Source organism: Poecilia reticulata, linkage group LG8, assembly GCF_000633615.1.
Source record: "Poecilia reticulata strain Guanapo linkage group LG8, Guppy_female_1.0+MT, whole genome shotgun sequence".
Lineage (NCBI taxonomy): Eukaryota > Metazoa > Chordata > Actinopteri > Cyprinodontiformes > Poeciliidae > Poecilia > Poecilia reticulata.
In genome coordinates, this window is record NC_024338.1 from 15,641,388 (window position 1) to 15,654,570 (window position 13,183).

At 38.6% G+C, this 13,183-nt stretch overlaps 1 protein-coding gene and 1 long non-coding RNA gene across 5 annotated transcripts in view; both read left to right on the forward strand.

The window, feature by feature from the left end:
* The window catches only part of axin1 (axin 1), a 28,866-nt gene extending 19,977 nt beyond the window's left edge, over positions 1–8,889 (forward strand). For 3 of the 4 annotated variants that reach the window (XM_008415918.2, XM_017306375.1, XM_008415919.2), the window contains 6 exons: positions 2,588–3,090; positions 3,180–3,344; positions 3,498–3,746; positions 3,915–4,022; positions 5,660–5,809; positions 6,138–8,889. In XM_008415918.2, the coding sequence (XP_008414140.1) occupies positions 2,588–3,090; positions 3,180–3,344; positions 3,498–3,746; positions 3,915–4,022; positions 5,660–5,809; positions 6,138–6,264 (1,302 nt within the window). In that variant the 3' untranslated portion in view covers positions 6,265–8,889. The remainder of the gene's footprint in view (positions 1–2,587; positions 3,091–3,179; positions 3,345–3,497; positions 3,747–3,914; positions 4,023–5,659; positions 5,810–6,137) is intronic. The other variant, XM_008415921.2, reaches the window with a different exon arrangement.
* A 1,602-nt stretch (positions 8,890–10,491) lies between these two features.
* Positions 10,492–12,807, forward strand: LOC103468678 (uncharacterized). Its single transcript, XR_534239.1, has 3 exons — positions 10,492–10,575; positions 11,953–12,158; positions 12,288–12,807. It is a non-coding gene; the product is annotated as an uncharacterized LOC103468678 (long non-coding RNA).
* Positions 12,808–13,183: the final 376 nt, after the last annotated feature.

Sequence of the window (13,183 nt, forward strand, 5' to 3'; positions counted from 1 at the left end):
TCTCCACCGCTCTATGATGTCTAGCATTTCTGCCACTAAAAGAAATGAAGGACGATACACTCCGTTCAACTTAAATATACTATAGATCTGCAGAACAAGAATGTGAAGGACATRAAATATCATATTCTACCAAATATTTCATCCAAACAGTCCATTATGATTGGGATATTTCCCATATATTGTGCAGTTGTAATTCACAATCAAGTAATTAAAATTCTCTTCATTTTGTTGAATATTTGACGATTTTTTTAAATCATGAAAATAGCTGAATACAAACCTGAAAACATTCTCACTAATATAGTATTAACAAATAATACAATGAAATCTATWTCGAATGTTGACAGAGAGCAGACAGGAAAACCTCTGTGTTCAAGCAGTGACAAAAGATTTGCACCGTGATWGTGAAAATATCGATATCAAACAGTATACTTTTGCACTTTTCTTACTTTATKTTTGTAAGTTGATAAGCCCACTATAGACGGTGAGTAGAAAATCAGGTTAAAGAAAATGATTAGAGGGCGAGTGAAGCCTGTTTCTGGGCCAGCCAGAGAGGTGTGYGTGTGTGCGTGTGTATGCGTATACAGCCAACAGTCTTCTAATGTTCACAAACAAAGGAGACGTAAATCCGTCTGGCCTTAATGAAATAAACGAGGCCGTCCGTTGGAGTGAAGATATGAACCATGTGGAGGATTCTGTCCTTGGCCTGTCAGCAATCTGGCTCCCTGRATGAATCGGACGGAGCACCTGCACCCTCGGCCACTTGTAAGCCTGGAACAGTGAGCCAGGCCCGTTTGATGCCACTTGGAGCGCCGATGAAAAGGTTGCCGATACCGCAACTGATATTTCTCTCTACATGCGCTGCCAAGTATTAATTCTCTAGGTGGATAATTTATGTGGAGGCCTATGAAAGGAAAAGCTGTGGGTTTGTTTTATTGAAACCAGGAGCTAAAGATGAAATGATTCATATTGTGGCTACCCAGAGTCGGAAAAAAAGAAGCTTTGGTTCTAGCTCTTTGGCAATTAAAATAACTCTTAAGCAATGTGCTGTTACATAAGAAAGTATCTAGATCCCTGCTTCAAATTTTTATTGGATGGAGATTTATTACGTAACTTCCTATAAAAGTTTAGYGACATTCAATTGGTTAAATACCTGATGTCYATCTAAGCTTCTGCAGAAAAAACAGATGAGCTGAAGATTAATACAGGAAATCCATGGCATTTTTAAAATAATTTTAAAATAATAGAATAACCCCAACGTTTGACAACAGCTTGCATAATGGAAGAGAGAGGCGTTTTAACATTGCTCTTTACAACATCTCTCCTAGCTATTCTGAAGTTTTGGGTCTTCTCTTCAGCTTACCCAGTTTAGTTTCAATGACTGATAAATATAGAAATGGAGCCAATTTAGTAATATTTTTGTGGACATGAATAAATATTTAGGTTCATTATTCTGCTCAGAGGCTTTTTAACGACCCAGTTACAGAGGCTGACATTTTTTCCTTAAATGTCSTGCTTATTTCAAGACAGGATCTYATAGTAGGGAACCTCTACCCTWCCAAACAACGGGCATGCGGACACTCATTCTTAGTTTTTCTAACTGCAATTTGACAAATTTGACATGTTTAAGTCATTTTTCCTGCATGTGTCAGAAATTATCAGCCGGTATGTGAACAGYTTAGATAGTTGGTATGGAGACTTGGTGAGCCTAAATGCCACTCTTYACTGTAGAACCAGTGAAAATTTTGGATATTTTTTAACCTTCCTTACCATCTTCCTCACTGCACATGGTAGCAAAATAAACTCGAACCCTTGTCCAGATTTGCAACGAATCCAGTTGTTGTAATCTCTTTTTTTTTTTCTTAAAACTTGTTGTTATTGTATCTGTATCTTAGTAATTTCCAAAACGGACATAGCTCCTATTAGTTGGCCGTATAGCAACAACAAAACATCCATGGAGTTTGCCTTCTGTTCTAGCTACATTCCTGGGATTTRAATGATTGTAGGGAATCCATTTCCATATGCATGACCTTATTAAATCGAAATATTCAACACAGTAATCAGAAGTCCTTTTAACTTTCCGAAKAAAACTGGACCATTACCAAACGTCTCAGAATTTCTCCCCATCTCCTGTTTTATTTAGTTAGATTTTTTTTTTTAAATTCATGCACATCCGCTTTTCCTTTTTCTCCATCTTCTCTGCCCCTATTATAAATGCCTGTAGCACCCCACCCAGTAAATCCCCCCWGAGCAGATTCTGTCAGAGCACAGTTTTGTCTCAGTCAGTCAGAGCTGAAGCTGAGTCGGCTGCAGTTGTCATGACACAGAGGGAGCACAGAAGTGCTGTGTGCATACTGATAGACGGTGCTCGTGGTTTGTCTCCCCACATCTGCAGTCAGAAGGAAAAATAATACATTTATTAGTGGTATGAGCAAAACCTGCCACCTACAGGTYGAAATAGGAACAACATGTACATTTGGGKTAAGTGGAATATCAGAAATCAGCTATTTATAAAGTGATAATTTATATTTGTTKGTAGATTTTTTTTTGTTTTGACCAATTTCTCTACATTATTATTTTTTMATTAAAGGAGGAAGAAGGAGAWGAAGYRTCCTCRCCMTCATCATTACCCAGTCAAAGATTCCCACCTAGTGCTTATTCACTGAATTACAACCCCCGCTATGCTGACATCACATACAGCAGCCCTTTTGTCCAAGACGCTCACGAGGAAAACCCAGAGAGTATCCTGGACGACCACGTCCAGCGGGTCATGAAGACGCCCGTCTGCGAGTCTCCGGGTACCGGGCGCCACTCCCCCAAGTCGCGCTCTCCAGATGGTTTCTCGGGGGTGAGAGGGGTGGCACARCCAGGTCAGGGGAAACGTCCAGCCAGACACGGTGTGAAAGGAGAGACGAGCCATGCGCACCACCACAAACACGTGCCTCACAGTCACACGGCTGCGGTGGACCCCGAAGGGGCYACGCGAACACACGGCAACCCCGCCTGGAACCTGGAGACGAGCTACTACGGCTCAAAATCTCGAAGYTATGCAGACGGCATGACATCTAACCCCGTGGAGCACATAGGCCACAGGTGTGGTGCGACTTCAATCGTTTTATTCTTCACTCACGCCCACAGGATCCTTGTTTTCTACTCATCGGTTCCATTTTTTTGTCATGCAGCAGCAAAACTGGCCCGCAGTGTAAAAGGGCGTTCAAGAGAGGCGAAGAGGCGAGAGCTTATGATGCGCCACGGCCTGCGGAGGAAGTGGAGAAAAAACAAAAGATTCTGTTGTGGCTGATGGAGGGGCAGAAAGAAATGGCTCAACAAAAAAGAAGCCCGTATGGGTCAGTGATTTCTTACTTTAAGCCAGAAATCGCATTGTATTGGTTTAAAAGTGACAAATSTCTCACATAGTAAGAAAGCTGTGTTTTTCCTCTCAACATGTCSAATTTAAATTCAGTATAAGTGCTTTAACCGCTCGTATTCTTCACGTTCAGGAGTGTCAGTGGATCCAAGMGGACTGCGAACCACGAGGGATCTCGCCTCGGCTCCGCAGACAGATCAGGGTCCATGCATCCATGCCTCAGCGGCCAAGGGCGCAGCAACGTGCAGCCGTTTCACCCATTCGTCCAGGACCCCACCATGCCTCCTAACCCGGCTCCCAGCCCCCTCATCCAACTGGAGGAAGTTTGTCGACGGCTTGAAGAGGAAAAGCTGAAGTCTGGATCTCTACAGCCTAAGCAGAGGTAACCAGAAAGAAAAAAATATCTTATTCCCGCAGTTATCAGTGTGGTTAGTCAGTATAGTCTCAGAACAGAAAACAGACACAACTGCTGGCTTTGTCCAGACAGTTTTGCTTTTGTTTGCTTCTTTCGGCTGCTGTGTGTCTAAATCGGGGTTGTTCGGTCCTCCAGGTATGTGATGGAGGTGATCCAAAGGGGTCGCGCAGCAGTCAGGCCTGCACCGGTCCCTCTGCTCAACGTGGTGCCCGCCGTTTCGGACAGCGAGCTCTCCGAGCCCGAGTATGTCCGATGGTTCGCTCCAGTAATGACGCCAGAACTCTCCTYGTAGTTCACGTCCGATACACTACCCCAAACCTTAACCCTGTTTATCACTTCTTTTGACAGTTTCAGGTGTTCAGTGGATAATTACRCACATTYAGGCACTCAAAGAACTTATGGTTAGAAAACAATGGAGCAGAAGAGACTTTCTTACATATTTGACCAGACTTTGAGCCTCAAAGAACGGCTACAAAAAGGGTTTACAGAGGAAATGTCTGTTGTTCATGTTTGAGCAAAATCAAAGAGGCTAGAGTATCACAGATGCATACCAAATCAGTTTGTGATGTTTTCTGGAAAACATGTTTTTGTCTGATGCCCATCTAAGAGTGGTACAAAGTAGATGGTGGGGAATGTGTTAGACTAAGATGAAATGCAGAGTACTTGGCAGATCCAGAGGRTTGAAGCCTTCACGTCAGAGCTGCAAGAACAGAAAACCTCTCAGGTTTTAACAACATAACCTTAAGCAGCATATTAGGAAGATAAAGGGTGTTTATATTTAGCGGCTGTCTGTTCAAATGTTTAGAAAGAAACGACAGACATGCTCTTCAGGGAGATAAAACCATCTCACAGCGTCTATCATGTCAGCATAGAGCCCTGATCCCTGATAGAGGTTGATTTGTGATGGCGATACTGATTAGTTGCCATCTGTGGATGAACAGAAGACAGATGGATTCACTGTGGTGCGACGTACAAACACCAACATGGCCGCATGCTCCATTAGATTCATCATCAGATTCACTAATAAACCTCTTCAAATATGATTTGTCTGCCTAAAGTCAATAATAGACTTTGCATTTAGCATGACAAAACAATATGAATGTTATTTCAGCTTCTTATCCTTTTGACAGCTGCCACTGTAGCAGTMCTTTAATTAATCAGGTTTTTGTCTCATATTCTGTTTATGTATCTGTGTGATTGCAAGCAGCACGGTGGATGGATCCTCTGCTTTGCGTGTGTTTATTCTGCTCTTTTTCTTTCTTTCTTGTGTCACCTTCACTAGAGAGGAACTCCGTTGTATCACAGTCGTGTTCATGCATTTTTTTCCCTCCCTCCATGTTTCATTGTTCCCATTAGCATCTCAGATAAGGTCCATTTACTTTACCCTTATGAGGTGAACGAGTAGACGCACTTGCAAATTTTCAGCTCCGGAAGAAGTTTTAACTTCAATCCACCTGGCTAATGTCCGCTCCCTGCATAGCAAAATGGATGAACTTCTCCTTCTCAACCCTAAAAGGCTGTAGAGCCAAACTGGGCTCTACAGATCCTGGGCCCACAGGACATATAGGTCTAATGGGGAAAAAAAAAAAACTAAATTTATGTCCAGATTTTCCTCTTTTTACCCCATGTTTTGTCCTCTTACTCTCAAAAGAGCACAWACTTGTTCTCAGGAAAAAAAAACTCTCCATGTGTTATGTAGTCATGACAGTTTTTGGTTTCTTCAACTGTCATTTGTGTGGTATGAAGTTGCAGAGTTGTTCTCTGTATATTTTGCTTGTATACTTTTAAGAGATACCAATTTTCTCCTACCTTTGGAAATGTGTTGGAGAGAAGGAAAGCTTTGTGTGTTTTGATGTATTTCCTTTGTTTTACATTTTYAGACATAAAGCCACTAAAAAGCAACCATGTGAGAATATTACTGTGGCCTACTACTTTTGCGAGGAGCTGATACCGTACCTGACGTCTGTCAGAGGGAGGGTTGTCACGTTGGGCCAATTCAAAGAACTTCTTACAAAGAAAGGAAACTACAGGTGGGATTCAAACAATGTCGGAAAATGTGTAAAATAGTATCTTTGATTGATTTCAAATAGCCAATTATTTTAAAAATTAGTCTACAGAAGAAGTTTTTTTTGTATAAAGCATGTTTTAATCAGAGACAAACTAATGAAATTCAGTCTTTTTCAAGGCTGATGCAGTTGAGGTGAAATGTTTATGTAAGCTTGTCTWAAGCATAAAATTCTACTCAATGATTCCTTTCAATTGGGTTCAGCATTTGTAACTATTAAAGAACCTCAACATTTCATTGTTAAAAAAAATACATCAATGCTTTTTTTTTTTTTTTTGTTTCGTTTTCTTTAGATATTATTTCAAGAAGGTGAGCGATGAGTTTGACTGCGGGGTGGTGTTCGAAGAGATACGCGAGGACGACGCCGTCTTGCCCATCTTCGAGGAAAAGATCATCGGGAAAGTTGAAAAGGTTGACTGAGGTGAACGCCGAAGGGGAAAGGAGGCAAAGCTGAAGTGGAGAGCAGGAGCTGAAGGTGAAAAGGGAAGTGAGAAACAGAGATCAGAGGAAAGTGAGACAGCAGGGAAGGATAAGAGGTGCTGAAGAGAAGACCTCATTCACATTTTTTTTGGAGTTCGATGTAGCATTGTAAAGTTTTCTAGACAGATGAAGAACAAAAGCACTCCTGAAGCTGCATATTTTTGATAAAGATATATCAGAGGAAGCCTCTCCTAAAGTAGCAGCACTTCCAATTTTTTTAAATGTCCAGATGCCAGATATGTACAGTTTGTGTTAAAGGGGTAATAACTTTTTGTTTTATTACTATTATTATTGTATTTCATCTATTTAAAATGAAATGGTTGAGTTTTATTAAAATGATTCTCGGGGTTAATGGTRATAGAAATTCATTTTCAAAGCCGACATTTATTATTTTTTTTGACTTGAATGTTTGTGATCTTCTAAGTGCTTTTATATGTTATCAGAACTTTATTTTGACAGGCTGCTTGTTTATCCACAAGTTGTGAACATGTTTTCTCAGTTGAGGTTTTCTTAATCTTACAGACAAACTCCTCAGAATCTTTTGGCACAGTTTGGAAGGTTTAATSTCATTTAAGATATTTAACGGACACTGAGAGTAATTTCATATGAAATTAAGCTATTTATTACAAGAATATCAGAACTGACGCAGTTGTGTAAAATATTTCTGATGTTCCTGGTTTGGTGTACGCTGACTGGCAATGTAGCTARCACAATTTTTAGGAGACTATATTTATTTATTTTGTTTTGCCCAATAGCAGCTAAAAGTAACAAAAGAAATGTGATGCAATAATTTCTAAAATAAAAAAAAAGAAAAGAAAAAAAAGAAAAATTGGAATCCAAATGTGAATCTATGCAAAATTATCACAAAACGTATTTGCCCCTTTGCATATTTCTTCTAATTTTTCCCTTTGGGTCACTTTCCTTCAGATCATCAAAGACATTTTTATATCAAGCACAACCACTGTAGAGACAAAATGCTTTCAAATTATTTAAGTAAGAAACAAAAACTTTCCAAACCAATAGCGTAATGACCCTCCAAACATTATAATTGGTTTTGTGACTCTTGCCAGCAACAACTACCATCAGTCTTTGAAATAGCAGTGATTCTTTTAAATATTTTAGCTATTTTTAATCTTTGAATATGTAGTTACTATTGAATGATATTTTATGCTTAAACGTTTTAATGTTAATGCTATCTGTAAAACTAAAAAAGGAGCCGTTTTACTGGTAGCTAATAAGAAGAAAATCCCTGAAACTTTTGTTGTTGTCTTTCTTTTTCTCTTTCTTTTTTTTTTTGCATTTGATTTGCAGTCAGTAATTGTCATTATGTTTCTTTTCCAAGATTTCTTAAAGAATGAACTCCATCATACATATGTTGTTGCGGTATTTCTTTTAGTGCGACTTTAAATCTTGAATAACTCTGTAGTCTGTAAATCAATGAAAATGCAGGCTGATTCCTAACCGGAAGCCTTTTCTGTGTGCCTGGCAGGAGCGTTATGATCTATATGTGATAAACACATTTTGCACCAAAGAAAAAAAAAAAGATATCCTTCGGAATGACCCATTTAAACGTCGTTTTACAGCAGCGCTTTATATCCCAGTCACTGCTTTTTTTGTAGTAGAAAACACACTGAAGACCGAACCTGTTTTTACGATTGAGATTTTCTTATGAATATCAGCAAAGGACTGAAGAAATACTTGATGAAGCTTGCAGAGTTACCGTTTTCCTTCCACTCGATGAGTAAAACGTCTCTTGTCATTTTACGTAGCCTGCCATCTTGGCCATATAAAGACAATGCTGAGGACATTTTCTGCACTGAAATGGCACAAAAACTAATACTAATGGCTCGGTGTCAGCTAAGTTTGCAAAGACAAAATGGGGATTCAAGGCCACCACATTTTTTTTTTTGTTTTATTTCTCATCATTGCGCTGGAATCCATAGTGAGAAATKAGCCATTTTAAGGATGTGAATTCTTATAGCAAGCAAGAACACTGGTAGACCATGAATGCAGAGTGCTGTATGTGTTTTATTGGAACACGGCATGTTACACTTTTTCTTTGTTTTTAAAGATGCTGCTTTTTAGATTAATAACTTAAATCAATTTAATATATTTGTTGTTTATTAGTGTCTATTAACTACCAGCTTGTTAATTTATGTGGTTTCAACATCCTCTGTTTTGCTGGTGAGTTATTTTTCATCCCTTTGAAACAAAGAATCTTTTCTGTTCTGTACGAGCTCCTCTCCTGGTTAAATCAATGTAATGTATACACTGAATTACAGAGTGCCTTTATTGCTATGCTAATGATGTCTGCAGCCCAACGTGACACAATTTCCTCCTTTGTTGAGATTTTGTTGAGATTTTTTTCCCGTGTGCATCCACTTTTTTTTAATCTATTTACGCAAATGTAAATATGTAGAATTTAAGCTGTCGGCAGTAAGCAGCTCAGCCTTCACATTTACAGTCTTGGACCTGTTTTTTTTTTTTTTTTTCTTGTTTTGTTTTGTTCACTAATTAGCACGGTGACCATTTTAAGGTACCAGAATAATAAATTCATGCAATAAACCACTATTTCAGCTTGGTGTGATTTGTCAGACTTCACCTTTAAATGGGACACGAGCCAGCAGTTAGTGGAAGTCATGAAATGCAGCTAAAAACAGATAGGAAAAGATTTTAAAAAAAAGTTGAATTCTCTGGTGTTTTGTTTAGCAAAGTCTCAACATTTTTACATTTTCAAGATTTTGATATTTTCTGTTAAAATATTTTGAAAAAGTAATGGGCCTTTATAATAAAATGGGAATACTGGAGTACTGTCTTAGTAAGACAGAATCAATAATGGAGTGATTATAGTAATCAGTGTTATCACCAATTATCAATTATTACCTTTTAATTACTAAACAGTAGTTTGTCATAGACATGCTAATCACATAATTATAAATTGTGCAAAATATATTACGCAGTTATGCTGTACTGGGATAATTTTTCATATAAAATGACTTCATTGTAACAACATTGTTGCATATGTAACACATAACACAGTTTGAATATGTCAACCTTTCTTTTTTCTTGGTTTGCTTTCACAATTGAGGTAAATTTAATAGTTTTCGACCTGTTGCTGCCACATTGTGTCGCGTTTACCCAGCAGCGTTTGTGCTGTGAAGCTGAGCAAATCCGCAATACTTTACTACAGACTGCAGATGGCGCTGTAATTCTCTAATTTCATCCGTGACGGTACATGTGATTGCCTGAATTAACGCCTCACAGTAAGCCATTAACGGAAACAGTTTGAAGAAACATGCCCCATTACGCAGAGATGGCATTCAGGTGGATCAATGTTCTAACAGACTGTAAGCAGAAAATAGGTTTCCCCTATTGGGAAATAAAAAAAGAACAGATTTCTAATGCAACATTGTTTTGAAACGACTCACCATGTGTGTCAGGAATAAATACATATTTACCCAGAACATCTCTTCTTTATATTAGCTGCTTAACTCTTGATAACCACAAGAAAACAGACACAATTGTTAAGGCAAGCTCCAAATAAGACTATCTTCATACACGTCCCAATTTTACAAAGCAGCACCAAGCTGCACAGTTTTTATTGTTTCTTTTCACATCTCAGCATGACTCCATCCTGCAACCTGTTGTTTGTTTGTGCCACTCTAGACTGAATCACCGAGAAACCTGATGACCTCCTGCCTCTTGACACTATTCGTTTTCTTGCCTCTTCCTCTGAGCTCTACTGATATAATTTGAGTCAAAATAAGGAAACAATGAACCAAAGTGAGGCAAAAACAAAATGACACCGCTGCAATTCTAATTGGAGTTAGACTAAGAGTGAAAACAGAGCAGTTGTGTTGTCTTCTTAGAAAAGCCTGCTCTACAATGCACTGGAAGGCTATTATTGATTTTTTTTTTTTTGGTTTTGTCTAATAAAGTCAGATAATTACTGCTGAATTGAGGCTTAGACTAAATCCACTGCATTTAAACATAAAGTGATTCATATTATGAGAGAGCATGGAACTGAACAAAAATAGACAAACACTATTCTGCCTCCTTCCTGAATTGCTGTAATGCTGCCCTGACACAACGTCTTTATTTTTTCCAAACTGGAAGACAAGCTGAGCTAGGAACTGTTGACAAAATTCAGCATTATTATGCCCCAAAGCAATTTTCAAGATAAATAACAGTAGAGTTTCCAGGGCAACCAAACAGCCAGTGGAGATGCTGCCAAGGACATCGGTGACGTAGGTATGGATTTTCTAGAATTACCTCTAACCTTCTGGCAGGGCTAATCTCTTCACTTTTGGCAAATTTGACTTTAACAGCTGTGATAAATAATACCCACTCAACCCCTTGCTCCGCTTGTATTGGTCTTTTCATGCTTTGGATTTTTCTTCCCTCAGCCTTCCAAAAGGGCATGAGTTTTCTGATAACATAGAGGATTGCAACAACAGAGTAATAAAAACAAAAGTGTGTAATATTATGTAATTCCTTTTAATTTTTCCTTTTTTTTGTTATTAGGTTGCAACAATACCATAACAGAGTTGTTTTTTTTTAGTTTTTGTTTTGTTGATGAGTAAATGTATTTCACTTTAATAAAACATAATGACTTATTTCATTATTTTACAGCCTTAAAGTTACAATTATTGCATGGATATTTTCTATAACACAGTCACTGGTTGCTCCTTTCCCCAATATTTTCAATTTTAACATGAAAACAAGTTGCAGCATAACCACTCTACTGTTTATTAATTGACCTTAAGTATAGTATTACCAAGCAGCTGTTCAAAAATAAAATCCCCCCACCTTTTTATTTGGTCATTATTTTAACTACTTCCTCTTTTACCTTCCCAAGCTTAACAATCCATGTTGGGCATTGAACTCTGCCTGCAAATGGCTGGGGAATAAAGTCCTTGTTTAGAATCTCATTTTTATTTTTTCAGACCATGTAAAGGATCTGCACTTGTTTATTATTAACTTGTTCTATCAGGTGGTGGTGTAACGTTGTGGGGCGCGTGTTCAAATGTATTACCCACTGAGCAAAATTACATTTTCTGATCTGGGGAATGTTGACAACATCTTGAGTCCATGCCACAGAGAATTCAAGCAGTTCTGAAGGCAAAAGGTTGTCCGACCTGCTACTAACAAGGAGTGCTTACTGCAGTAGTTTTCTATCAAACCCCAAATGTTATTCGTCTCCTTTGTGTTTTATCCTCTTTATGTCTATGCTTCAATCATAAAAACCTTTAAAATCCCTTCAGAAATCCACTCTGTGTCCTAAACTCCCATCATATCAGTGGACTTCATCTGCGTCTAATGTCCAATTTTCCTCACAACACCTGAGGCTATTGATTCATTTTCTCTTTGTTTTCTCATCATCCCTCCCAATGCTCCAGGCTCTGCTACCACCTCACATAGAAACAGCAGTCTCTAAGGACTTCTTCTGTTTTGGCCCTCGTGCTAGTTAGTCATCTCCTTTTTCCGAAAGCACAGCAATAACCAACATCATAAGGAGAGCAAGCAAATTCACCTAAAAGCCAACATACAGTATTTATGTCTTGTGGTTTGCTGTCGCTGGGACAAATATCGACTAAAAACTTCTCCCTGGTTTCTCTCCTGCAACAGACAAATTCACTAAACACCCCCTCAGTCCAGCCAGCAAGAGTGAATCCTTCATGTGTGGGCACTGAGACAGCTTCACCAGCAGAACTCGCCCAATGATAGCTGCTCTCACAACAGAAGGAAGCAGCAAACGCGGAAGAGAATCCACCTGCAACGTTAAAGAAGCTTTGGAGACGGTTTGTCTCAGACCTTGGAGAACACACTTCACTGTGAGGATTAAATATGCACTGCTCTGTAACACGTCCGTGTCGTGCTCTAAAGCAGTTTGAATCTAACTGGCATATTTGCCTGGATCTACAATAATGCTAATTAGCGCAGGCCGAATTCTGTCTCTGCAGATGTGAGGAAGCCAAGTGAGCTGCTGCAGCAGGGGGGATATGAAGTCCCAGTCCTCACTGCAGGAGTGTGTGTCCTTTCAAGCTACAGGAAGAAAGAAAATCACTGCCTAATTTGGAAACGATGAGCTTGTTTTACTCGTGGCATGTCTGACTGCTCGCAAAAAGCAACATATGAATACGTACACAATAGCCTGACCGCACAAGGAAGACGTTTTCTTTTAACAATAGCAACAATTGATTTTGCAGTACAATAAATACAATGACTGCTACATTATCATTATGCACTCAAAACTGTCCTTTTCCATAATGTTGCACAGCTTGACTTCTGTCATAGGTACAATATCCTGTGAGTGAAACTAACAGAACTTTGAAGGAATTTAAACACAATACACCACCATGTCGTTAAAAGACAACAAAAGGTCAGTCACACAATTTAGTGACAGAAACTGCATTTGTCTCATTGGTGCATATAATTTGTATGCTGTATATATTATTTATGGCCGTTAAGCATAAACACAGTGAAATAGGCACGTCTTTGTTCTGTGCTTCGGTTGAGCTTTGTTGTGTTCAGTCAACTGAATAGATTAGAATGATATAATTTACATTTAAAACTGTTTTTCTTCCCCAGTAACTCAATGTTTACTGAATGACACTGAAACAGATTAAAACAATTAAAATTAAGTTCAAGGTCTACTGTAATTAAAATCAAATAAAAGTGTCCAACGCCTTTGATAACTCTGCATAATGCACAAGGTGAAATGAAGCTTGACTTTGCTATATATATATAGCAAATAACTAACTAACTAACTAACTAACTAACTAACTAACTAACTAACTAACTAACTAACTAACTAACTGACTGACTGACTGACTGACTGACTGACTGACTGACTAAC